Genomic DNA, 27,885 nt, shown 5'->3' on the forward strand with positions numbered 1-27,885 from the left:
TTGACATAAGGGATCCTAACTTTACATGCTTTTATACCCTCTCTGGGCATTGCACTGAAGCATGAACAGGTAAATGATCGCCAGCTATGTCTAGGGCAGTTTTCCAACCTCTCCAATGGCAGACCAGAAGTATTAACCCTTGGAGGATACTCAGAAGGATCCAGATAGAAATAGAAGGAGGGATCTTTGAGCAAGTGGGAATAGGTCACTGCCTTAGGGCAATTTTCATTGGTGTGAGGGCCCGCAGGCTGTGGAGGAGAACGTGTAATCTCCTCCCACATGAGAGGACAGGGTAAGGGAAAGCCAGAAAACCCATGGTTCATGCATCCAGTGCCACATAAAGAGCACCTTCAGATCAGAGCCCCCAACATTGCCCTTGGAAGTGAGGGAAGTTGTTTCCAGACATGGGGTCAGGTTGTGATACTTCCATGTACACTGCATTGGACCACACATCACAAATTGCTTTTCTAATCAGTGTTGGGGTATCACAGTGTCTTTGGTGAATGGCCTCTGGCAATTGGCAATATCCATTTGCCTTTGATACCAGTTGCTGTTTTACAGTGGGAACAATACCTCTTAATGCCAGTCAGTGACATTCAGGGCTTGATTCTCCTCTCACTTTGCTCCAGATTTACCTCACTGTAAATGAGAAGGCAGTCAGGTCCCAAGTGTGTAATGAAGAGGTCACTAAGATAGTCCCTGCACCAAAGAGCTGACAATCTTTTATTCTGTGTTTGTACAGGGCCGAGAGCAATGGGATCTTGGGCCATGACTGGGGCTCCTTGTAGTACAATACCAATAATAAACAGTGATAACTATAGCAAACAGTGGCTGGAGGAGAAAATGAAATGTTTGTCACAGTCTAGAATTCGCTCACTTTTCACTTTCCCTCTGCACCAGGCCCCCGCTGGTGCAAATAGACATAGCTTTCCTGGGAGCCAGGCTGACTTGCACCAGCTGAGGATCTGAACCTCCATTTCTTTTGTGTCTTTCCAGCTAACATTTTACAACCCAAAATGCCCATTTCAATCCAAGATGGATGCAAACTAAAGCCCCGGTCCAATCCCTGGTGAACTCTGCAAAAGCCCAGATCCTGCATCTGTCACTGAACTTTGCCTCTTGGGGCCATCACTCATTGAAATATAATGTTTAGGTCACTGTGACACAGCACAGAGAGGGGCTACAATACCCCAGGCCGCACATATATACACCTGACATTTTACATCCTGTTTCATTTCCTTCCATTCCCTGTACTCTCTTCCTTCCTTTTTTCACAAACTATCATCCACGTCAGACTGCATTTCCTGATGATGTGATGGTTCTTCACTAGGAAGGAAGGGAAGAAAAAACTACAGCTAGAAGGAGGGGAGTTCAGTAGCATAGACACGTCTCAGAATGACCCAGAGACCCGTCTCAGCACCCTGCTCTCGTTTGTTCCTCCTCCTGCTGCTTTGTCCCATTGCTCCAGCTTTCCTTGCTAACAGAGTCACTGGGCCTCAATAAGGCCAAGCTGGATATTACAAAAACTTTTTTCAGTTTAACTGATGTGCCTTCCATCAGGATTCCCTGCTCCAGTTTAATAACATCATCTGATATTGTATATATAGTAGCAGGTTCGGTCACTTCAGACTGAGATTTTCAAAGGTGTTTTAGGGAGTATGGGGTCCAAAACCCATTGACATTCAGGAGAAATTGGGTACTTAACTCTAGTCCTCTATGAAGATGTCGGTATTATCAACAAAGGAACTGAACCTATACCCATTGAAGGCAATGGAGGTTTTGCCACTTGTCCCTGTCTTTACAGGAATTTCTCTCACTTGCCACTGAAATGCAGCTAGCTCTGGGATGGAGCCTGGCACCTATGCAGCAATGTACAGCAACACTACACAGTGGTTTAGGACAAGAGGAATGCCATATCCTATTGAAACTCCAGGGGAAACTTAACTAGGGAGCTACCTGAGCTGAGCTAACACCCTTACTCTTGTCACAAATGCCCCAAGAATGTAACTGACCACAAGGGATCAGGAACTAAGTTTTATATTTCACTCAAATAAAAGCACTTCCAGCAACAGAGTGCCTCACACCGCTGAGCTGGGGAAGGTTGATTCACTGCTGAGTCGAAAGCATGCCACCTTCTCAACCACAACCTCCTCTTTACTGACCCAATGACATTGCACCATTATCGCATGTGAAATAAAAGGATAGTGGGCATAATTGATGGCAGCACTATGCCGAATGGCACCTGAAACCGCACATAAAAACCAAGTTAGAATCAGGAAGAGAGGAAAGTTAGTGCTGGGTTTTATTTTTAAGAACAAATTATGCAGCCATCATCTTTCCACCAGAGAGAAAGAGTAATTATGGACAATAACATTCCTTTCCAATAGGCTTCTGAATTGCATCTGACTGTTAATCAGGCCATGATTTGCTTCACTGGAAAGTCCCTCATGGTCTTTCAATGTGTTCCTTATTTCTTGCTGAACTTTCCCCCTAGCCTACGCACAAACATTTTTGTCGGAAATGGGGACGCGCCATAATAAATTGAGATCTCCCTTGATACCAAAGTTGCTGTCAGATGAGCTGATTCGTAATGTTAAATGACTCTAAAAACACTGTGTAGTGTAGACAGGCTGGTGGTGGCAGAAGCAAATGAACAAATACAGAAGATGAAATCTGACCATCTAGGGTGCTCATGGGGCTCCTGTCACCATAGAACCTGAGCCTGAGCACCTCAAAATCTCGAATGGATTTTCCTTCAATACCCCTCAGAGCTAGGAGGATGCTATCCCCATTTTACAGATGCAGGACAGAGACTCAGGCTATAGCTGCAGGACAGAGCTTACAGCGGCGCAGCTGCAGCAATGCTAGTGCAGATGCTCTACACAGACGAGAGAGAGCTCTTCCGTTGACGTAATTACTCCAGACCCCGTGAGCAGCAGTAGCTACATCAGCGGGAGAAGGTATCTGCTACCATAGCACTGTCCACACCAGCGCTTAGGACGGTGCAACTTACGACATGCATGAGGATAGCTTATTCACATCCCTGAGCAACATAATTTATACCGCCGTAAGCTGTGGTGTGTACATAGCCTCAGTAACATGCCCAAGGTCCCACAGGAAATCCCTCCATAGAGGCAGGAATTTACCCCAAGTCTCATGCATTTCAGGCTAGCACCTCAACCACAAGATCTTCCTGTTTCTCCTTTCTGAAGGAACAATTTCTTTTTCATTTTCACTTAATGGTTCTGAGCCTGAAAACCTCATCCTTCCAAGGAGCCACTCCAATTTGCCAAGAGTGAAGAGAGCCATGCAGACTTTTCTGCTTCTCAGAGCTTTTAAGCAATGATTACAAGAGTGGTACAATCACAGCTCATATGTCTGAATATTAGCAAAGGGCCAGATCTTCAGCTGGTGTAAATTAACATCATTCTATTGAAGTCAATGGAGCTGTGGTAGTTAACACCAGCTGATAATCTGGCCCACTACAACTCCAAAGTCAAGTAGAGAAGATGGATCATTACCTACCTCTGTAGCAATGCACCTCTGGGACAGAATAAAGCAACCACACTGCACAAAGGTTTTTAAACACAGACGTGAAGCATAACTTCTCCAGTTCATAGAATCATAGAATATCAGGGTTAGAAGGGACCTCAGGAGGTCATCTAGTCTAACCCCCTGCTCAAAGCAGCAATTAAATCATCCCCAATTAAATCATCCCAGCCAGGGCTTTGTCAAGCCTGACCTTAAAAACTTCTAAGGAAGGAGATTCTACCACCTCCCTAGGTAACGCATTCCAGTGTTTCACCACCCTCCTAGTGAAAAAGTTTTTCCTAATATCCAACCTGAACCTCCCCCACTGCAACTTGAGACCATTACTCCTTGTCCTGTCCTCTTCTACCACTGAGAATAGTCTAGAACCATCCTCTCTGGAACCACCTCTCAGGTAGTTGAAAGCAGCTATCAAATCCCCCCTCATTCTTCTCTTCTGCAGACTAAACAATCCCAGTTCCCTCAGCCTCTCCTCATAAGTCATGTGTTCCAGACCCCTAATCATTTTTGTTGCCCTTCGCTGGACTCTCTCCAGTTTATCCACATCCTTCTTGTAGTGCAGGGCCCAAAACTGGACACAGTACTCCAGATGAGGCCTCACCAATGTTGAATAGAGGGGAATGATCACGTCCCTCGATCTGCTGGCTATGCCCCTACTTATACATCCCAAAATGCCATTGGCCTTCTTGGCAACAAGGGCACACTGTTGACTCATATCCAGCTTCTCGTCCACTGTCACCCCTAAGTCCTTTTCCGCAGAACTGCTGCCTAGCCATTCGGTCCCTAGTCTGTAGCGGTTTGCATTGGGTTCTTCCATCCTAAGTGCAGGACCCTGCACTTATCCTTGTTGAACCTCATCAGATTTCTTTTGGCCCAATCCTCTAATTTGTCTAGGTCCCTCTGTATCCTATCCCTGCCCTCCAGCGTATCTAGTTTAGTATCATCTGCAAATTTGCTGAGAGTGCAATCCACACCATCCTCCAGATCATTTATGAAGATATTGAACAAAACCGGCCCCAGGACCGACAGTTAGTGCTACAAAGCAAATTAACAGTGGTAGAACATGTTTACCCCTGTTGGATTTGGCCAGGCTACCACGATCAACACTCCCTGTGAAAGCTGCCAAGAGGTCTTGGTTTCAGATCCCATCTGAGAGATGGCTTTGCCAGACACACACAGCCTTCTACCAGGAGGCTGTGGCATTGATTCGACACTGCTAGAGAGAATCCAACCAATAATGACAGAATATTGTCTGTACCTACTTAGTTACTGATACCACTTCTTGCAGGGATGACTTTCCTTGGGGAGCTCCTAGGCAAGTATTGTCTCAGTGTAACTTGTGCTCTCTGTACTGTAGCCCCGCCCCCCAGCCAGCATGCCTCCTGAAGGGACTCGGGGCTGCCGGGGTGGCTGGTGCTGGGCTGCACTGCCTGCCTGGCACTCCAGGGCTGGCTGCCTGAGCACTGGGGCTGGGGGGCATGGTGGCCACACCGACCAGGGGCTGTGGGCACTGAGGCTGTGGGGGGCTGGGGCCTCGCCCCCCTGCCCCTGACTATCCGGCGCTGGGGTTGGGGGGCCACAGTGGGGGTGATTTGGGCTCCTGTTGGGGGGGGAAGGGGAGGGGCAGGGTCTCGGGCAGAAGGGGAGCAGGTCACAGGCCACCCATGTTCAGAACTCTTTTCCGTGCCTCTCCCTCAACTCCACCCGCACAGTCCTTTCCACTTTCTGGGAATTCTCAGTTTCCCCTTCACTCCACCCCCTTGGACAACTTTCAAAATAATAAATGGACCTTGTGGCAGGGCAGAGGTAAAACCCCTTGAATGCCCTGCCAAAATGCTGGCTAAGCCCTGCTTTCTTTCAAGTGCAGGGGCCCAGGCAGCCAGCAGAGAGTCCAGCTGCAGCTCACAGCAATGACTTGAGCTAAGTAGTGGCAGCGGAGCTGAGGAAGGGAAGGGCTATAAAAGCCCTGGAGAAAGCTCAATCAGGAGGCTAGGAGGGGATAGGAGGTTTATAGCTCTGTCGCCTCACCAAAGGCAAGGAACCTCACGGGCCAGGAGACCCTGGGTAGGATCTGAATGGGGATAGCTGTTGGGGGAATAAAAGGGACTACACAGTTGCACTATAAATAAAGACACAAGGGTGAAGCACTAAAGAAGGTGTTGGGACTCTTTATTTGGCCGGCCAACATAGGGCACAGGTATGAGAAGGTCGAAGCCTGTGTGTACCTTGTGACAGACCTACACATAGCTCTGAAAATCTGCCCTTCCCTGGTACCTCCTTACCTACAAACCATCTGTGTGTGTGTTGTTTCTTGTGCAATAAAAGCAAAGTTTTTGAATGGTAACTCATCTTCAGTTGTTTCCTACAAATTCAGATAGCCGGTACTACCAATACATACACAGGCCGTTTAATCATTTGCTTACTGGAATGTAAGGCCCCAGATGTCACCATTACTTCTTAGGAAAACTACATGTAATGTAACATTGCAGCACCAATCACAGAGATACACATTACTGGTTCTCATTTTCAAAGTGGTGTCTCAAAGCCTCCCTGATTCAAATTACCCCCTTCTGGGCTCCTGTGATAGCCCTGGTGTCTCGCTGCTGAAAATCAGCAGCCAAGAGATCTGCCTCAACACTCTACCCCTGAGCAAACCTTTCACCCTTAGCTTCACAAATATTATGCAACATACAACACACAGGTATGACCATGGGATTATTATTCTCATTATGGTCTAACCTGCCATAAAGGCATCACCAGCGCACCTTTAATCTGCCAAAGGCGTATTCCACTGTCATCTGTCACCTACTCAGGCTGTTGTTGAACTGCTCCTTACTGCTGTCCAGGTTTCCCATGTAAGGTTTCATGAGCCATGGCTGTAAGGAGTACACAGGGTCTCCCAGGATCACTATGGGCATTTCAACATCTCCCACTGAAATCTTCTGGTTTGGAAAGGAAGTCCCCACTTCTAGCTTTCTATATAAGCCAGTGTTCCTGAAGATGCGTGCATCATGCACCTTCCCAGACCACCCTGCGTTGATGTTAGTAAAACACCCATGGTCATCCACATGCGCCTGGAACACCATGGAGAAGTATCCCTTCCTATTGATGTACTCAGTCACAAGGTGATCTGGTGCCAAAATTGGAATATGTGTGCCATCTATTGACCCTCCACAGTTAGGGAAACTCATTTTTGCAAAGTCATCCACTATTTCACACGCAATCCTTCGTAGCGGGATGCAATTAATTGCCCTGCACACTTTCATTAACGCATCCCCAGCAGTCTACTTCCCAACTCCAAATTGATTTGCGACCAACCAGTGGCAGTCTGGAGTCACTAGCTTCCAAACAGCAATTGCCACATGCTTCTACATCAATAGGGCAGCTCTCATTCTGGTGTCCTTGCACCGCAGTGCTGGGGCGAGCTCCACACACAGTTGCAGCAAGGTGGCTTTCCGCATCTGAAAGTTCTGTAGCTACTGCTCATCATCCCACACCTGCATGTGGATACGATCCCACCATTCTGTGCTTGTTTCCTGAGCCCAAAAGCGACGGTCCACCCTATACACCTGCTCTGTGAATGCCAAAAGCAATCTAAAGTTGCTCCTATCCGGATCACACAGAATGTCAGGCACCTGGGAGTCTTCTTTAGTTAGGAACGTCACGATTAACTGCACTGCCATCCGCAGTGTCTTCATGAGAGTTAACAGAGCATAGGGGAGCAGGGCTGGATCCATCCCTTCACACAGAGATGCCAGGGTGCACAGCAAAGAAGGGCCATTGAAAAATGCCACAAAAGAAAGCCGACAACCCATGGAGTGCTGGGACAGAAAGCAATGCTGCGTGGGACATTGAGCCTGGTTCCAAGATGCGCCATGTACCACTCCACCTTCCCTCAACACCTACCGACAGAAGGTGTTGAGCTGGACTGTGGGATGGGTAACCACAGTGCATTGCTCACACTGTCAATGATAGTGCCCCAACTGTGGACACACTCTGCTGACAGAGGGAGCAAGTGTGAACATGACATTCTGATTTTTATTATGCCAATTTTTATGTGTCGACATCACTTTTGTCGACAAAACTTGATAGTGTAGACAAGACCTTAGCCTCCTTTTCCAAGCACATTTTTCCCTCTTAAACAATAACTAGTGACAGTTGGGGCAGAACCAAACCCAAGTGCATTGGGTGCAGTCTGAGAAAAGGAACAATGATATTCCTACACGTCTAAGTAGGCAATCACTATCAAGCTGTTTTCTTTGTTTCTTCAAACCTAGGGGGAAATGACTCCTGGGCCTGAATACCCTGCTCCTCCTCCTCCCTCCCCACCTCCCACCCCCAGTCTGCTGGCACCAAGGCACTCAGAATCCACATCCAGATCCAACTCTTGCAAATGGCCTCCAACTTTATTCTGGGCCAAGCCAGAACCCACATTGAAATCCACAAACTTGGGAGTGTTCATAAACCAGATCCAAAGTGTACACCTTCAGTCTGTCTCTAGAGGAAAAAAAATAAAGGCCAAATTCTGTGCCCAGTTACACCAGTGCAACCCCAGTAAAGCTAATGGGGTTCCACTAGGGGAGCTGAGAACAATATTTGGCCCCTGATGCAAAAACTCAGAGCTTATCTCACAAACTATAAAATCCCTCCACTATTTTTAAATGTCTGGATAGAGTAGGCATCTGTGTAGGGCTGGGGTCACCACATTAGAATCCATACACTTCAGCTTGATTTGGGTACTTCTTCTTTGGGACCCCAATATTTTTACCTTCCTTTAAGGTTCTGTTCTTCCTGAAATGTTGCCATCCTATATATGTAGAAATGACAGTACCGGAGTCTCACAGAGCTGAGTGTTCAGCACTCCACTTGGTATAGGTGTGCGTTCTGCCCTGGCGAAAGGTGCCCGACGGGCAGTCTGATAAGTACCATAAGCAGTGGTGGCAGCACACCAGTGGGTAGCCAACTGGTGTGCCGTGACCTGTGTTCATAATCATCTCCCTTGTGCCTTGTGCGCACCCCACCTGTTTGCTGTGTCCATCCGCTGTCTCTCATTACACCGCATGCAAGTGCTTTGGGACAGGGACCAGCTTTTCCTTGTATGTGTACAGTGGCTAGCGCTCTAAGGGACCCGATCCCTGACCGGGCCCTGCAGGTGTTACCGTAATACAACTAAATAAATAGCACTAATAATCACCACCCTAGAGTGACGCACTCATCTTAGCTACAGAGCAAGGACGGCATTGCTAGCTTCCCACGTGCTGTCCTACTGTATGCCTCATACCTTTCCCGGAGGCACCTACCCTAGGAGTGAGGGGCTGCTTCAGTCCTTGGCCATGATGCTGATGCTGCCATCAAAGGCACATCCTGTGATGTGGCTGTTGCCTACTAAGACCCCTTAACTCCATCTATCACATCCAGTAGCACCCCCCAGCAGCCCCTGACCCCATCCCCAGCAGAAGCCCCAGGTGGGGGAAGCCCCAGAGCCCCCACCCATTCAAGACAGAAGCCACGGGGTGGCAGGGGAAACCCCCATGCCCAACCCCACTTGCCAGCAGAAACACTGCAGAGGCAGGACAGGAAAAGCCCCAGCGTCCAACCCTGCTCCCCCGCAGAAGTGAAAGGAGCGGGGGAAGCCTCAACACCTGGACCCCTGCTGCAGCCCTGGGACTGGAGGAGCTCTCACTTCCTGCTGTGTCCCAGGTCAAAACTCAGGGACAGAGCTTCTCCAGTCTTGGGGCTGCAGTTTGGGTGGGAGAACGGAGCAAAAGGGGTTGTGGAGCTGGGATGGGGGGACCCTGGGTGGAACAGGGGCAGGCCCCAAGGAAGGGGCAGTGGGCTGGGCCACAGGCAGAAAGTGGCCCCCCACTTGCTCTGGCCTAGGACCCCAGGAAACCTTAATCTGCCTCTGATCACATCCCAGGTACCACAGTAAATAAATAATAATCATACCTAGCTTCCCCCTCAGCAGATTTCAAACTACTTCACAAGGGACCTCAGTATTAGTATCTCCATTTTACAAATAAGGATCCTGAATACTAAGAGAGAAAGTGATCCAGCAAAGTGGTGGCAGAGCTAAGACTAGAACCCGGGTCTCCCAAGTCCCCATCCAGGGTGCTCTTCACTAGGCCACACTGCCTCACTTGTGCACAGCTGTCTGCAGATGATGAGGATGTTAAGTCACTAGTGACTTAGATTCAGGCAGATGACCTAGAGGTGAAAGTTTCCATTTCCCATTCTCTCACCCATCCATTTCCCTTTCCTTTTAAACACTTATCCTTAGCTTCTTGTTCCCTGTCATGTGTTAGGTTTTCTTTAATTTCTCTGTCAGGATTTGGCACAGGTGGCATTTCCCTTCATTAAAAGCCCTTTCATCAGAAAAAAGGTGGAATCCCTCCCCCACCCACCCACCCACCCCACCCTGGCCCCCAAACAATGAGATTTGCATTTCCTAGAATTTTTTTTAAAAGGGTCATTTCCTTTCTGAACCAAAAGGCATTTTTTGCCTCTGACTGCCTTTGCTGTATGTGCTGAGACAGGGAGCAGGTTTGAGAACCACTGTCCTAATAATGGTGTTTACTGCCACAGTGCATTTTAACCACATAGTGTAGTATGTTTGCAGGACGCAAATTACAGATTCATAATTGTGAACATTTACACCAGAAACCTGAGTGTGAGAGTTAGCTCATCTAATCAGGAAACCGAGATATACCATGTGACTGGTGTCCAGTCAAATTAGCTCAAACTTCAAATTCAGAATAAATCATTTTGAGAAGATGGTGATTGATTTATGGACCAGAGGTGAAGGATGAAATTCACTAAATGATTAATTCAGAGTGAATTTCAGATGAAATTCAGAGTGTTACAAGTTGGTCTCTCAGCAAAGGTAACAAAGCACTTTGGGGTGAAAGATGATCTCTGAATTGCAGATATTATTTCTTGTAGGTTCAGGGACATAATGATGCCGCTTGGTTCACAACAGAGACACACTCGGGGGGACAGTGTTAAACTCAGTGTAAAATGGACATTGATAAATTAGAGGGGGAAACAGGGATTTCCCTACACTGCCCCTGAATTTCCCCAACAGCCTTCCAGTGGTCAACTAGCTACCTTTACAGTGTTGCCAGTTTAGTCATTGGTTGGAAATTTGAATTGAAATTGAAACATTAATACACACTTTAAAAGCATGTACAGTATATGATAAAATACTTGTACTTGAAAAAGCATAACAGGTTTGAAAAGTATGAACAAAGACTAGCTTCCTCACACAGCAGGGTTTTTTTTATGACAATGTCGGTGCATTCGTTTTTTGTGATGTTGACCAACCTAAGAATTTCAAATTATGATTTGTAAGCAAGGTCTGAATGAGCTCTCTCCTGACAGCAAGTAATGAGCTGGGGGCGGGGGGGAGGAGGAGGGAGAGGTTTCAGGACCAGACTGTATTTAGATGAACCTATCTATCTTGCCTTGGTATCCAGCAGAGATGTGTTGCCCAAGAGATCAGTTTTGCCTGGTGTTGGGTTACAAATCACTTTAGTACTGAATGCAGGGGTAATGAAATGTTGTTACTGTATGAGTAAAGGGCAGCAAAACTGTACTTAGCATGTCCTGGTTGAGGGGGTCACCTTCAGTGCTTAATTTGTGCCAAGTCTGAGCCCTGGCACATCTAGGCTTGGTGTTCATAGCCCCAGGACCTCTGGACTTGCCACATCAGTTATAAAAGTAAAAAAACTTGCTTGAGCCCTGGCACCTCTTTCATTACAAATTAAGCATTGATCATGCTCAATTGAACTGCACTCCCTACTCAAGGGTTTTGGATAGTGGGGAGAGAGAGAGAGAGAGAGTGGAGACAGGTGTTTTTCTTGGTGGCGTGGGCTCAGCCTAAGAGTCACAGGCACTATTTGACCTGCCCCCATCCTTTGTTTAAAATTACAGATGATTAGGCACCATAAAGAGTCTTTTGTTTTTGAAGTGACCACTGGAGCTGAAATCACTGATAATCATCAGGTCGGTGCCCAGCTTGCACTAGCAGTGAGGTTCCCCCACTGAGAGCTGAAATCACTGAAAGCTGGGTAGAACCTCAATAGACCGACTCACCAAGGTCACAGTGGCAGGTGGCAGCAGAAGGTGATGGCACAGGGCCATCAGCGATGGAGCAGTGGAGTGAATGGTGGCATGATGAACAGTGGCCAGAGCAAGAGGCCAGAGTGAGTGGCAATCAGCGAGTGGCTGGAGGAACAAGCAAGGTGCCTTCATCCCTCCCCTTCGCCTCCCAGTGTGGGAGATGAACTCATGTGAAAGCACCTCTGAACTCTGGGTCTTCACTGACCCAGAACACCAACTATGAGTGGGGTGGGGTGGAGGGAGAAGGATAGGCATATTAAAGGAACATTTCATTGTTGGACTATGTTTTAGTGACTTAGGTCTAGAATGCTAGATTTGTGACTAGGAAACTTATATAAATATACATTCCTAGTGGGCCAAGATTTTTAAAATGTATTATTTGCCAAGGTCATTATCTCACATTGTCGCTATCTCGAGAGATCATTATCTTGGGGAGTTTCTGTACTAAACATTTTTATTATATTATAATTACTTTTTACATAAGAACATAAGAACGGCCATACTGGGTCAGACCAAAGGTCCATCTAGCCCAGGATCCTGTCTTCTAACAGTGGCCAATGCCAGGTGCTTCAAAGGGAATGAACAGAAGAGGGCAATTATCAAGTGATCCATCCCCTGTTGTCCACTCCCAGCTTCTGGCAAACAGAGGCTATGGGCACTCGGAGTATTGCATTCCTGCCCATCCTGCTAATAGCCATTAATGGAGCTATCCTCCATGAACTTATCTAGTTCTTTTTTGAACCCTGTTATAGTTTTGGCCTTCACAACATCTTCTGGAAACGAGTTCCACAGGTTGTCTGTGTGTTGTGTGAAGAAGTACTTCCTTTTTGTTTGTTTTAAACTTGCTGCCTATTAATTTCATTGCATGACCCCTAATCCTTGTGTTATCTGAAGGAGTAAATAAGTAAATAACACTTCCTTATTCACCTTCTCCACCTCTATAATATCCCCTCTTAGTTGTCTCTTTTCCAAGCTGAAAAGTCCCAGTCTTTTTAATCTCTCCTCATATTGAAGCTGTTCCATACCCCTAATCATTTTAGTTGCCGTTCTCTGTGTACCTTTTCCAACTCCAATATATCTTTTTTGAGATGGGGCAATCAGAACTGCACACAGTATTCAAGATGTGGGCATACCATGGATTTATATAATAAAAGTGGAGGAGTTTGGTTTGCCAGACTGATCAGCAAACCAATGCTGAAAACCAGTGAAAAGACTGCAAAACACCAAACCTTTGGACTGCATCAACATGCAGAAAACTTTATAAGCCAGTTACTGTCAAAGCCAATTTTAGAAGTACTTAATGAGGCTGTTAAGAATTCTAGAGACAAAACACAGTTTATGCAAACAAACATGGCTGTCACATCATACTTTCTATTTAAGCAAGAGATACCACATACTACAAACTGGAGGTCAATGTTGTTAAGTGCCTTGTCAGTTGTTAATCCTGAAGTTGGACACTGGTTCTGACCAAGACCAGCAAATGCTCACTATCTTTCTGCGAGAAACTCAACTGACTGGTTAGAAGCGCATAGTGCAACAATGAAAGACTCAGCAGTTTAAAAAGTGAAGAACTCTCTCACTGCATTCAGAAAATTTGCGTACATGGCCAACGAATGCACCAATGTAAATGGGCATCAAGTATTAAGTCATTGTGTATGTTATCTTGATGTCAGTGGTAGGCCAGTAGATGCATTTCTAGATGTTCAGGTTATAGAAGACATATCAGCTGCATCTGTGACAACCTACGTCTTAGAAGAGTTAAATGTTTGTAGACTGAACCCTAAAGAGATGGCTGCTGTGCATTTCATGAAGTTGCCAACCTCTCTGGAACGCAGTGGAGTACAAGCTTTGCTCAGAGAAAAGTGTAACCCTAATCTCTCCTATATGCACTGCAGAGGCCATCTATTCCATCTAGTACTCATAGAATATCAGGGTTGGAAGGGACCCCAGGAGGTCATCTAGTCCAACCCCCTGCTCGAAGCAGGACCAATTCCCAGTTAAATCATCCCAGCCAGGGCTTTGTCAAGCCTGACCTTAAAAACCTCTAAGGAAGGAGATTCTACCACCTCCCTAGGTAACGCATTCCAGTGTTTCACCACCCTCTTAGTGAAAAAGTTTTTCCTAATATCCAATCTAAACCTCCCCCACTGCAACTTGAGACCATTACTCCTCGTTCTGTCATCTGCTACCATTGAGAACAGTCTAGAGCCATCATCTTTGGAACCCCCTTTCAGGTAGTTGAAAGCAGCTATCAAATCCCCCCTCATTCTTCTCTTCTGCAGGCTAAACAATCCCAGCTCCCTCAGCCTCTCCTCATAACTCATGTGTTCCAGTACCCTAATCATTTTTGTTGCCCTTCGCTGGACTCTCTCCAATTTATCCACATCCTTCTTGAAGTGTGGGGCCCAAAACTGGACACAGTACTCCAGATGAGGCCTCACCAATGTTGAATAGAGGGGAACTATCACGTCCCTCGATCTGCTCGCTATGCCCCTACTTATACATCCCAAAATGCCATTGGCCTTCTTGGCAACAAGGGCACACTGCTGACTCATATCCAGCTTCTCGTCCACTGTCACCCCTAGGTCCTTTTCCGCAGAACTGCTGCCTAGCCATTCGGTCCCTAGTCTGTAGCGGTGCATTGGGTTCTTCCGTCCCAAGTGCAGGACCCTGCACTTATCCTTATTGAACCTCATCAGATTTCTTTTGGCCCAATCCTCCAATTTGTCTAGGTCCTTCTGTATCCTATCCCTCCCCTCCAGCGTATCTACCACTCCTCCCAGTTTAGTATCATCCGCAAATTTGCTGAGAGTGCAATCCACACCATCCTCCAGATCATTTATGAAGATATTGAACAAAACCGGCCCCAGGACCGACCCTTGGGGCATTCCACTTGACACCGGCTGCCAACTAGACATGGAGCCATTGATCACTACCCGTTGAGCCCGACAATCTAGCCAGCTTTCTACCCACCTTATAGTGCATTCATCCAGCCCATACTTCCTTAACTTGCTGACAAGAATACTGTGGGAGACCGTGTCAAAAGCTTTGCTAAAGTCAAGAAACAATACATCCACTGCTTTCCCTTCATCCACAGAACCAGTAATCTCATCATAAAAGGCGATTAGATTAGTCAGGCATGACCTTCCCTTGGTGAATCCATGCTGGCTGTTCCTGATCACTTTCCTCTCATGCAAGTGCTTCAGGATTGATTCTTTGAAGACCTGCTCCATGATTTTTCCAGGGACTGAGGTGAGGCTGACTGGCCTGTAGTTCCCAGGATCCTCCTTCTTCCCTTTTTTAAAGATTGGCACTACATTAGCCTTTTTCCAGTCATCCGGGACTTCCCCGGTTCGCCACGAGTTTTCAAAGATAATGGCCAATGGCTCTGCAATCACAGCCGCCAATTCCTTCAGCACTCTCGGATGCAACTCGTCCGGCCCCATGGACTTGTGCACGTCCAGCTTTTCGAAATAGTCCCTAACCACCTCTATCTCCACAGAGGGCTGGCCATCTCTTCCCCATTTTGTGATGCCCAGCGCAGCAGTCTGGGAGCTGACCTTATTAGTGAAAACAGAGGCAAAAAAAGCATTGAGTACATTAGCTTTTTCCACATCCTTTGTCACTAGGTTGCCTCCCTCATTCAGTAAGGGGCCCACACATTCCTTGGCTTTCTTCTTGTTGCCAACATACCTGAAGAAACCCTTCTTGTTACTCTTGACATCTCTGGCTAGCTGCAGCTCAGGTGCGATTTGGCTCTCCTGATATCATTCCTACATGCCCGAGCAATATTTTTATACTCTTCCCTGGTCATAAGTCCAACCTTCCACTTCTTGTAAGCTTCTTTTTTATGTTTAAGATCCGCTAGGATTTCACCATTAAGCCAAGCTGGTCGCCTGCCATATTTACTATTCTTTCGACTCATCGGGATGGTTTGTCTCTGTAACCTCAACAGGGATTCCTTGAAATACAGCCAGCTCTCCTGGACTCCTTTCCCCTTCAAGTTAGTCCCCCAGGGGATCCTACCCATCGGTTCCCTGAGGGAGTCGAAGTCTGCTTTCCTGAAGTCCAGGGTCCGTATCCTGCTGCTTACCTTTCTTCCCTGTGTCAGGATCCTGAACTCAACCAACTCATGGTCACTGCCTCCCAGATTGCCATCCACTTTTGCTTCCCCCACTAATTCTTCCTGGTTTGTGAGCAGCAGGTCAAGAAAAGCTCCCCCCCAGTTGGCTCCTCTATCACTTGCACCAGGAAATTGTCCCCTACGCTTTCCAAAAACTTCCTGGATTGTCTGTGCACCGCTGTATTGCTCTCCCAGCAGATATCAGGAAAATTAAAGTCACCCATGAGAACCAGGGCGTGCGATCTAGTAGCTTCTGCGAGCTGCCGGAAGAAAGCTTCATCCACCTCATCCCCCTGGTCCGGTGGTCTATAGCAGACTCCCACCACTACATCACTCTTGTTGCTCACACTTCTAAACTTAATCCAGAGACAGTCAGGTTTTTCTGCAGTTTCGTACCGGAGCTCTGAGCAGTCATATTGCTCCCTTACATACAGTGCTACTCCCCCACCTTTTCTGCCCTGCCTGTCCTTCCTGAACAGTTTATAACCATCCATGACAGTACTCCAGTCATGTGAGTTATCCCACCAAGTCTCTGTTATTCCAAGTACGGGTACGAGCTGCAGAATCTTCAAAAGACATTTTAAAAGCCATAAATGTCATTTCTTCATTATAGTCTTTTTTTCAGCAAGAATCTAAAAGGGCTCAACATCTTAAAGTTCAAATGAGTCCACTGGGAAAAGCCACTGGCCTTCTCATAAACGACCCATGGCTGTTGTCTTAAAAATTACTGCAACCATTATTATTGGCTTTGGAAAGGATCTACCTAGATCGGATGGATCTAAGTAGTAATGCTGGTGGACTACTTTTGCTACTACATTCAGAGAAGACTATTGCCATTCTCTCTCGTAAGTCTACTGCTGAAACCACTTAGGTCATTAAACAATGCCGTCCAGGCATCAGTAGTAGATCTTTGTCCAGCAATAGAAGCTACACTTGGATCAAACAGAGAGATAGCCATTGAAAATGTACTGGAAGAAGCAAGGATTTCAGTTCAGAAGTTGACTAATTAAGGCACTTAATATTGACTCCTTAAGTGAAGAGAACAAATGCTACTTGTCAAGCCAGCTGAAAAAGTACACAGATTTGATTCTTACAAATCTACAACAGCAATTTTTGGATTCTACTCAACCTTTACATAGCTTTTACAGATGCCTGTCTTATAAAACACCGACAGTTGAGTGGAGAATGAGGCACTACCAGCAATGGGGCTGCTATGTGATCAGGACAACCGTCACCCCTTCAGTATATTCAAACACCCCTCTATATTCAAACACCCCCCTAATTTCAATTAGTGAAGGATGACAAAAATGATAAGGGGATTTTACATATGAGGTGTTAAGTTAACAACATGTACAGCTTACAAGAGACTGAGAGAGTGAGCACTGTATACAAAAACTTGAGAGGCAGTGACACTGGGGAAAGGGAAATGAAAAGTTTATAGGCATAGATAGATAGTGGGATAAAAGAGGAAATGGCTTCCTGAGTGGAAAACCCACTTAAGGTTTTTCAGCTGGCCAACTAGTTTCTTGGAGCAGGGCAATGGGTCTGTTGAGTTACTGACCCTCTAGCTGAAGCCATCAGTGCACACAGGAACCAACACTGCTCAGCTAGATTATCCTATTTATTACTGGAATAAATCCGAATTTATTGATTAATAGAGTCATCGCTTTTAAAGTCAGAAAGGCCTAGTCCAATCATCTAATCTGACCACCAGCATAATACCTCACCCAATAACTTCTGCATCAAGCCCATCACTCATTTATTTATTTAGATCTAAATAATAATGAAAAAGACTCCTAGGTGCCCTAGCACATTGTTATCCCATACATGGAAATGCCAGCATCATGACAGCTTCAACCAGGGGCTCAGCCAACCAGCCAGTCACAAAAATTCCTTTCTTCCCATTCACTGTGGTGGGAAGCACGTACACAGACCTCTCCAACCATGGAGCCTAGTGGAATTTCCACTGGGGAGGGTTTGCTAATTTAAACAAAGGAAATGGGTAGAATGGACTGGGGGTGGGGACAGGGATTGTGATGCACAATGCAAAGTAATGCACATTGGAAAACGTAATCCTAACTATACATATAAAATGATGGGGTCTAAATGAACTTTTATCACTCAAGAAAGAGATCTTGGAGTCGTTGTGGATAGTTCTCTGAAAACATCCACTCAATGTGCAGCAGCAGTCAAAAAAGTGAACAGAATGTTGGGAATGATTAAAAAAGGGATAGATAATAAGACAGAAAATTTCATCTTGTCTCCATAGAAATCCATGGTACGCCCACATCTTGAATACTGCATACAGATGTGGTCACCCCATCTCAAAAAAGATATACTGGAATTGGAAAAGGGCAACTAAAATGATTAGGAGCATGGAACAGCTGCCATATGAGGCGAGATTAATAAGACTGGGACTCTTCAGCTTGGAAAAGAGACGACTAAGGGGGGATATGATAAAGGTCTATAAAATCATGACTGGCGTGGAGAAAGTAAATAAGGAAGTGTTATTAACTCCTTCTCATAACACAAGAACTAGGGGTCACCCAATGAAATGAATAGGTAGCAGGTTTAAAACAAACAAAAGGAAGTATTTTTTCACACAACATACAGTCAACCTGGGGAACTCCTTGCCAGAGGATATTGTGAAGGCCAAGACTATAACAGGGTTCAAAAAAGCACTAGATAAATTCATGGAGGATAGGTCCATCAATGGCTCTTAGCCAGGATGGGTAGGGATGGTGTCCCTAACCTCTGTTTGCCAGAAGCTGAAAATGGGCAACAGGGGATGGATCACTTGATGATTACCTGTTCATTCCCTCTGGGGCACCTGGCATTGGCCACTGTCGGACGACAGGATACTGGGCTAAATGGAACTTTGGTCTGATCCAGTATGGCCATTCTTAATTTCTTATGAAGGGGGGGCACTGGAATAATCTGCCCAGAGAGGTGGGTGAGGCACCATTGCCAGAGGAAGGTAGAGGGAGCACAAGAAGGACTAGGACAGATAAAACTCTTACTCTGTGCTTGGTGCCAGGGCTAGACAATCTGGAAGGTCTTTCTGATTTCCAGTCCTGTATGACTAGAGCTTCCTGAATTCACCATAAAATGAGAGAGGGGAGCAGGGGCCTTTTCAAGGTAAAGAAATAGGAAATCAGTGCAAGCACACGTTCTGTCTCCTTAACTGGGCATGTCACAGGAACCCTACAACTCCCTCCTCACAGCGTCATGGTTACTCTACTTAAACATGCAGGTTAGCCATTAATGGACTCTGAAACTCCATCTCCTATTACCCACAAACCTTGCTGTGCAGTGAAATCAGCCTTGTGTGTCTGATGGACTAGACCTGTGGCAGGGCCGTTTGGAGTTTGGCTTCAGGTCAAGGAAGCACCGAAAAGTTTGAATGTGGTTATACTGAGGTAAGTTTAAGGGGAGGGATAGCTCAGTGGTTTGAGCATTGGCCTGCTAAACCCAGGGTTGTGAGTTCAATCCTTGAGGGGGCCATTTGGGATCTGGGGCAAAAATTGGGGATTGGTCCTGCTTTGAGCAGGGAGTTGGACTAGATGATCTCCTGAGGTCCCTTCTAACCCTGTGATTCTGTGATAAGATGGTAAAAGTTAGTACAGACCGAACCTCAGAGTGGTGTCTTACTGCAGAGAAGAGACAGACCCTCAGCTGTCATGAGAACAAAGTGGATTGTTGCCTGAGGCTATTGGACACCTTCCTCACCTTGTCTCTTAATATCCTAGGACGACACAGCTACGTCACCACCGCAAATTGTCTTAAACTGCCTTCTGAGGGGCGTACCACCAGTATCACTACTGCCACCCCGCCTGCTTCCCTGGGTCTGTTCTTGAAAAGGGATGGTTGTGATGATGACTGAGAGTGAGACTGGTGTATGCTGGAGAGTAGCTGGATCTGTCCACGCTTTTCTTCACAGCTTTAAGGAGTTTGAGGGCTTAAGGCAGGGTGAGTCAGCAGGACTGTGGCCAAATCCAGACCTCCAGATGCTTTTGAATGGACCCCAAAATCTTTTTATTTACTTATTATTATCATTATTGTTATTATTTTTTTATTATTTTCACTGGAGTCTGGACCTTGACTATACCTTGACCAAGAAATCTGGATCTTGATCAAAACTAACTGACTATCCCTGGCTTAAGCCTTTTACCTTCCTCCCTTCACTGTCATTCTCTGCTCCTCACACACCCGTTCACTTTTCTCTCCAAGTTCCTTGCTCACTTTCTCTTACCCAGCAGCATCTAGCTGCTGACAGGTGCACTAGACATGCAGAGATGACACCAGCAGGCAGCAAAGGAGAGGTTTGGATTTCATTCTCTCTCCAAAGCTGCGCTCATAGATGTGGCTTTATAGCCCTGCCACAGAACTTCCAAGAAACACAGCAAATTCTTGGCTGCTCTTGGCAGAGATGGGGCCCAAATCAGGGCACTGAATCTAAATCACCACTATCCCCCAAGCCTTAGGGAAATTCACCCTGGGTGTGAGCTCCACACCTCAGGCCCCATCTGTAGCTCACAGAAATTCTGACCAGGTTTCTCTTTCAATGCCCTGTGTGAGGTGTCTGTTTTCCTCCCAGGATCTCCCCCCACTCATGCACTGGTGTCCATGTGGTGAGTGGCACTTCTTTGGGAATTAGTAATATTCTCTTCCTGCAGACTTTGCTGTTACGGTCACACTATAGTTTGGGGAAAGAAAATCTGGTTTATGGCCAAATTACCCCCAGGCAAAAAAGGTACAGCAAAAAAGACAGCACTCTAAGTGGCAACAATTCACACATTTTTCAGGTTTCTGGGTGGGACTTGGATCTCTCTCCCAGCAGCAACACCAGCATTTGCTTTAGAAGTTCTTCAAGACAGCTTTCTCTACCTCTAATGTACAGTGGCCTAGCAATGTGCTCCAGCAATCCTAGCTAGCAGAATTGCTCTAGGGAACTATTATCCGCCAGTGCTTATTAGAGCAGCAGTCCTGACCACCCATTGGGGTTCTAACTTGCATTAGGGTTGGAGAGGAATGGAGCCAGCTCTCAGAGAGTGTAAGTCAGCCTGGGACTAGAGGTCACACTAGACTTACTAGCCTGCAAGTGCTTTTGCACAACATATAACTTAAATGCAGGTAACCTATCTCCACAGCCACATCTGCTTTTTCCACTTCCTCAAACAATTTCATTATCTTTCATCTTTATTTTTAACAAGAGGTGGCTTTTGGTGCTGGTGAAAAGCACCCAATGGGTGGGACTAAAGAAGTGTCACCTTATCAGTGGAATAGGTCAGTTACTATCTGCCCAATCTATTGATTTCAATGGAGCTATGCAGGTTTAGCCCAGGGTTTCCTGGTAAATGAGGCTGGAATAAGAAAAGGAGTACTTGTGGCACCTTAGAGACTAACCAATTTATTCTCTAAGGTGTCACAAGTACTCCTTTTCTTTTTGCGAATACAGACTAACACGGCTGTTACTCTGAGGCTGGAATAGTATTTCTGTCCCTGGATCTTACTTGTAGATCTTGAAGATAACAAAATTCAGTAACAAATGTTGGGCAAACTCCATGCCACATCCATCACACCTGGACTCAGCCATGGCCATCTCACCTGAGTCCCAAAGCACTGTGAAATCCGGGTAACTGCACCTTTTTTGTGTGAAGGTGACATTAAAGCAGTGTCATGGTACCACAACTGTCTCCCCCAGATTATGCCTGACATATACTGAACAGAGGGGCTGAGAGAATAGACTCTTCTGGAATTCCCTGCAAGTATCACACAAGCAATCAGGCAGTGCCGCCCTGGAGAAATAGATAGTGTTGGCACCCAGTAGAGTAACTGGGGCCAGATTTGGACCAGAGTTACATTGCCACAAAATGGTGGTAAGTCAATATAGTTACACCAGCGTAAATCCAGAGGAAGACAGTTTGGATTCTAGTCCTTTATTTTTATCCCCCTAGGCCGCTGTTTGTTTGGGGTGGGGGTTCTTTAGTCAGCTGGAGTGATATAACCACCTTAATCACCTACTGCATTTTAGTTTTAACATTAGTTGCAAAACCCTTCCAGAGACAGAAAGTTATTTCAATTTGAGCTGCAAAGCGTCTGAACTCAACCATTTGCTTTTTTCTTTCTCCCCCCTGCTCCCTCGCAGCCCTATAATGGCCAATGGTTTTGGGTTTTTCCTGGGGAGGGGGAAAGGGGTGTCCACCAATTTTGTTCGGCAAGTTATTTTGTAAAGAAAAAAACTTCCCTCCAGTGCCGGCTCGTGTCCGGCCAGGGTTCACGAGCTCACGTTCCTACGATTGCGTTGGAAACCCCTGAGCAAATGTTTGTCATGCAGGTGGTGCTGCGGCACCGGCCCATGCTTCACCTAGGCTGGGCCAAAGCCAGTCGCAAAGCCGCCGCCAGTGCAGCGTTTCATGGGGAAGCCAGAAGGTTTATTGTCATCAGCCACTAGCGGGCTGGGATCCTCTTTGTCACGACACGACTCTGTAGAAATGTGAGTGAAAGGCTGGTGCTGACTCTGGCAGTCAGCCTGACCCAACCCCCAGTGCAGTCAATGGCCAGGTTCGCCCTGGCCCCAGGGGCTGGTGCAAGCTCTGCGGGGAGGGGGCGGCTGGGGCGGGATGGGCGCCTCTGGACCCGCTCTCTGACTCAAGGACACGCCTGGAGTTCGCTTCTTTTCCGACCCAATTCGGCCAGGTGCTGAGCGCAATTGAGCCGCGGGGTCGCAGGCGCTCAGACCCGCTCCCCAATCTGTCTTTCTCTGCCGCGTCGCTAGGCTAGACAGCCGCTGTCTCCGCCACAACAACCCCAGCCGGGCGCGCCCCGATCGGCTTTTCCTCCGACCTTCGGGGGCTGGTGCGGGCCAGACCGGGACTCACCTTTTCTCCAGGGAGCTCCCAGGGTGAAGCTCTTGTGCCAGCTGAACATCGCGGCCGCAGGAAGCTTCGCTCCTTCACTGGCAGCGGCTGGGAGCCGGGGCGCCAGCCCGAGGCATCCTGCCAGCGCTCTCGCCTCGCGTGGAGTCTCCACGGTTTGCTTTCAATTAAACCGGCCCCACGCTGGCCCTGACTCCCATCGCTGGGCTGGCGCAGGAACCCCCTCGGGAGGGAGGGAGGGAGCGAAGAAACCCCTCCCCTTTGCAGAGCTCTGCAGGCTGCAGCTGAGCCCAGAGGAAATAACTCGAGTGGCAGCCGCAGCAGCAGCCAGGGGCTGTTCTCGCCGAGGCTGCTGAACTGTAAATGGGCGCGCAGCCAGCAGGGCCTGACATTCCACAGGCTGCTCCCTTTCCATCTCCCCGGGCTGATAAGCCAGTGCCTGGAGGGGTTGATACCTTCGCTATCCCAGAGCACCCCCGGGAAAGAAATGCCTGAGCCCTTGCATAAGGGCAACAAACAACTCACATCTCCGGTGGGTTCCGAAGAGGAGAGCAGGGAGGGAAAGCATGGAATGTGATTTGGTTTTTTTCTCCACAGTAAGTGTGTTCCTGAGTTATACAAATCCCTGCCTTGATTTAACATGGCTACAGGACACTATTAAAGGGGCAGAGGCAGCAAGAGCTAAATTAATTCCAGTTCCACTGGCTATGATTGGAGAGTTCACTGCAAACCTCAATGGTTTGGAATGGTTATAAAACTCCAAGCAGAGCTGAAGGGCTCAGGTCATAACCAAACAGTTACAGTGCTGACCTACAGCTTTCCTGGAGAACTGCATAGCTGGGAGCAGGGCCCTGTGATTTGTACCCAACCAAAGCTATATGTACAGGCCTGCTGTTGTCCATGTACATGCCTCAGAAACCAGGTTAAGACAGTGCAAAACAAACCACAAAGAAAGGAAACCCTAAAACCCACCTCAATCCAAACAAAGCCTCTCCTGTATATTTGCTAAGAGATTGCCCCAATCCACATCCCTCTCCGGCCAAATTTGTATTGACTTCAAAGCCTTTGGGATGTATTCTGCCATTACACCAGTGTCAAATCGTAGCAACTCTACTGCCTTCCATGGGTGTTTTGCCTGAATGAAAATTGCCGGGGCCAGACCCAGACAAGATCTGTTGCTAGGTGTTGTTTTTCCAGTTGCTGAATTTGGGGTGGGTGTGGTTGGGGGACTCAGATGAATTAATAGTTGCAAATGAGTGGAAAAAAATCAAATAGGTGGGGAGGTGTTGGAAAAGATCCAGTCCAGCTTTCCCCCTTCTCCTTCCCAGGTGCCAGATTAGTCCAGCTTCCCCCAGCTCTCATGCCCCTCTGCTCCAGATGCCTTTCTTTATCCCTTTCCTTTGAAATAAACATCATGGGCCAGATCCTCTGCGAGTGGAAATCAGCTTATCTCCATTGAAATCAGTGGAGCTGTGTTGATTACACCAGCTACATTTTTGAAGAGGGCACTACATGAAATCAAAAATTGCTTTCCATTGCAGAGACCAAAGAAAGTCTCATTTTAGTATTATTATTGCTCTGAAATCAATGTCACAGCTCCATTAATCAGCACCACCTTCTTCCTCACCCAGATACTAGGTTAGCCTCTCAGACCCGACTGCAGGGGGTCACTGGGAGCACTCGGCTAACACCAGGCCCTTTTAAAATCTGTGGCAACAAGATCTGTGCTCCATGGGATGGAAGGCAAGTGGTGTAGGTGCACCCAGCACTAATGGGCACATTCTCTTCTCATAACTATGGGAACATTCTACATAGGTGGGAGGGAAAGGGAGCAAATAACCTAGGCACAAGTCGTAGGTTATGTCTACACTGTGCAACTTACAGTGCTACAGCTGTGCTACTAAAGCCTTGCAGTGTAAGGCACACAGTGTAGCAGCTCTTTGTCAGTAGGGAAGAGCTCTCTTGCCAACAAAATACCCACCCACCCCAGTGAGGGGTGGTAGCTTTGTTGGCAGGAGTCGCTCTCCCTCTGACAAAGCGTTGTCCACACCGGTGCTTTTTGTCATTAAAACTTTTGATGGTCAGGGGTGTGTTTTTATACACCCCTGACCAACAAAAGTTTTAACAACAAAAGTGCAGTATAGGCATAGCCTAGAGATTAGTTACAACAGTAAAGAATTTCCATGATCTGCACCTAGGGCAGCTCAAACAGAGCTAGGCTTGTCCCTTGGGCTCCTTCACTCTGTCTCTTAAGAATATAAGGATGGCCATATTGGATCAGACTAATGGTCCATCCAGCTCAGTATCATAATCTTCCAATAGGGGCTAGTGCCAGGTGCTTCAGAGGGAATGAACAGAAACAGGGCAACTATTGAATGATCCATCCCCTGTCATCCAGTCCCAGCTCCTGGAAGTCAGAGGTTTAGGGACACCCAGAGCACAGGGTTGCATCCCTGACCATCATGGCTAATTGCCATTGATGGACCTACCCTCCATGAACTTAGCTAATTCTTTTTTGAACCTGGTTATAGTTTCGGCCTTCACAACATCCCCTGGCAACGAGTTCAACAGGTTGACTTTGCGTCGTGTGAAGAAGTACTAACTTATGTTTGTTTTAAACCTGTTGCCTGTTAACTTCATCTGGTGATCCCTGGTTCTTGTGTTATGTGAATGGGTAAATAACACTTCCCTATTCACTTTCTAGAACATAAGAACGGCCATACTAGTCAGACCAAAGGTCCATCTAGCCCAGTATCCTGTCTTCCGACAGTGGCCAATGCCAAGTGCCCCAGAGGGAATGAACAGAACAGGTAATCATAGAATCATAGAATCATAGAATATCAGGGTTGGAAGGGACCCCTGAAGGTCATCTAGTCCAACCCCCTGCTCGAAGCAGGACCAATTCCCAGTTAAATCATCCCAGCCAGGGCTTTGTCAAGCCTGACCTTAAAAACCTCTAAGGAAGGAGATTCTACCACCTCCCTAGGTAACGCATTCCAGTGTTTCACCACCCTCTTAGTGAAAAAGTTTTTCCTAATATCCAATCTAAACCTCCCCCACTGCAACTTGAGACCATTACTCCTCGTTCTGTCATCTGCTACCATTGAGAACAGTCTAGAGCCATCATCTTTGGAACCCCCTTTCAGGTAGTTGAAAGCAGCTATCAAATCCCCCCTCATTCTTCTCTTCTGCAGGCTAAACAATCCCAGCTCCCTCAGCCTCTCCTCATAACTCATGTGTTCCAGTACCCTAATCATTTTTGTTGCCCTTCGCTGGACTCTCTCCAATTTATCCACATCCTTCTTGAAGTGTGGGGCCCAAAACTGGACACAGTACTCCAGATGAGGCCTCACCAATGTTGAATAGAGGGGAACGATCACGTCCCTCGATCTGCTCGCTATGCCCCTACTTATACATCCCAAAATGCCATTGGCCTTCTTGGCAACAAGGGCACACTGCTGACTCATCAAGTGATCCTTTTTCTCCATATCATTCATGATTTTATAGACCTCGATCATAGTCCTCTCTTTTCGAAGCTGAACAGTCCTCTTAGTCTCTCCCCATACAGAAGCCTTTCCATACCCCTAATCATTTTTGTTGCCCTTTTCTGCACTTGTTCTAATTCTAATATATATTTTGTGAGATGGGATGACCAGAACTGCATGCAGTATTCAAGATGTTGGCATACCATAGATTTATGTAGTGGCTTTATGATATTTTCTGTCTTATTTTTCTCTCCCTTTCCTAAAGGTTCCTAATATTCTGTTGGCTTTTTTGACTGCTTCTGCACATTGAGTGGATTTTTTCAGAGAACTATCCACAATGAGTGGTAACAGCTAATTTAGATCCCATCCATATCCGCGGGAAGTAGAGGAGTGGGGGCTGCTGCAGCATCTCCAGGTTTAATTCGGGGTCCTGGCTGCTGGCCCCGCACCCGGGGCTCCACTCCTGGCCCTACGCCCGCTCCCAGCTGTGGCCCCAGCCTCGGCCCCCGTGCCTCTGTCTGGGTCCCTCCCTACCACAGACACGGCCCTGCTCCTGGCCCCAGCTTGGGAGGGGTGGGGGGTGGAGGGAGGGACAAAGGGACTGGCTTTCAGCACCCCCACTATTAAAAATGTTTCAGTACCACTGATCCCATCATTTTATATGTATAGTTGGGATTATGTTTTCCAACCTGCATTACTTTGCATTTATCAACATTGAATTTCATCTGCCATTTTGTTGCCCAGTCACCCAGTTTTGTGAGAGCCCTTTGTAACTCTTCACAGTCTGCTTTGGACTTAACTATCTTGAGTAATTTTGTATCATCTATAAATGTTGCCTCTTCACTGTTTACCCCTTTTTCTAGCTCACTTATGAATATGTTGAACAGCCCTGGTCCCAGTACAGATACTCGCTATTTACCTCTCTCTACTGTGAAAACTGACCATTTATTCCTCTGCTTTGTTTCCTAACTTTTAACCAGTTACCAATCCATGAGAGGACCTTCTATCTTATCCCATGACAACTTACTTTGCTTAATAGCCTTTGGTGAGGGACCTTGTCAAAGACTTTCTGCCAGTCCAAGTACACTGTATCCACCCTATCACCCTTGTCCACATGCCTGCTGACCTCCTCAAAGAATGCTAATAGATTGGTGACTCATCACGTCCCTTTACAAAAGACATCTCAAAGCTGCCTCCTTGGGGACCATCCCACTCTTGTCGGTTGGGAGAGTGTTAGGCCCTCAATCCCACAAGTGTATCCTCAGGTGTCATAGTGGTTGACTGGAGCCCGCTCTGTGTTGTCTCCCTGTTGCCTTGCTCTGCTGTTAGTGCAGCCTCCCTCTTTGGACAGCTTCCCTTCCTCTGGGCGACAGGCTACACAGCCCTACAGAGTCTTTGGGGGAGACTCCTCCCACAAACTGCTGGGATCTGCCGCCCATCCCATCCCTCCTGTTGACCTGCTTCTCATAAGGCGTATTTCTCCACTGCATTGTAAACCCACCGCTGAGGACCCAGGCTTGTGGACTAGGTGTTTATAAGCCACGTTTGAGCATCCACACTGCATCATAAACCTGGGCTCACAATTGCTGGACCCAGGTCTCACAGCCATGCTAACATGTCCACACTGCACTACACAGGCTTTCTGTGGGACTCCATCATCTACACCACATTATGCAGGCCCAAGTTCAACCACCCATATCCCAAACTTTCTAATGTCCTCCCCAAATGT

At 47.0% G+C, this 27,885-nt stretch overlaps 1 protein-coding gene across 7 annotated transcripts in view; it reads right to left on the reverse strand.

Annotated features, from left to right (window-relative positions):
* The window catches only part of LOC140914586 (uncharacterized), a 126,796-nt gene extending 103,728 nt beyond the window's left edge, over positions 1 to 23,068 (reverse strand). For 6 of the 7 annotated variants that reach the window (XR_012159904.1, XM_073352744.1, XM_073352742.1 and 3 more), the window contains exon 1: positions 22,675 to 23,067. Coding sequence is in view for 6 of the 7 variants with exons in the window: in XM_073352744.1 (XP_073208845.1) it covers positions 22,675 to 22,723 (49 nt within the window). In the remaining variant the exon portion in view is untranslated. Of the gene's footprint in view, positions 1 to 22,674 lie in introns of all 7 variants that reach the window. The other variant, XM_073352745.1, reaches the window with a different exon arrangement.
* Between the last annotated feature and the right edge of the window lie 4,817 nt (positions 23,069 to 27,885).

This window comes from Lepidochelys kempii, chromosome 7 (assembly GCF_965140265.1).
Source record: "Lepidochelys kempii isolate rLepKem1 chromosome 7, rLepKem1.hap2, whole genome shotgun sequence".
Classification (NCBI taxonomy): domain Eukaryota; kingdom Metazoa; phylum Chordata; order Testudines; family Cheloniidae; genus Lepidochelys; species Lepidochelys kempii.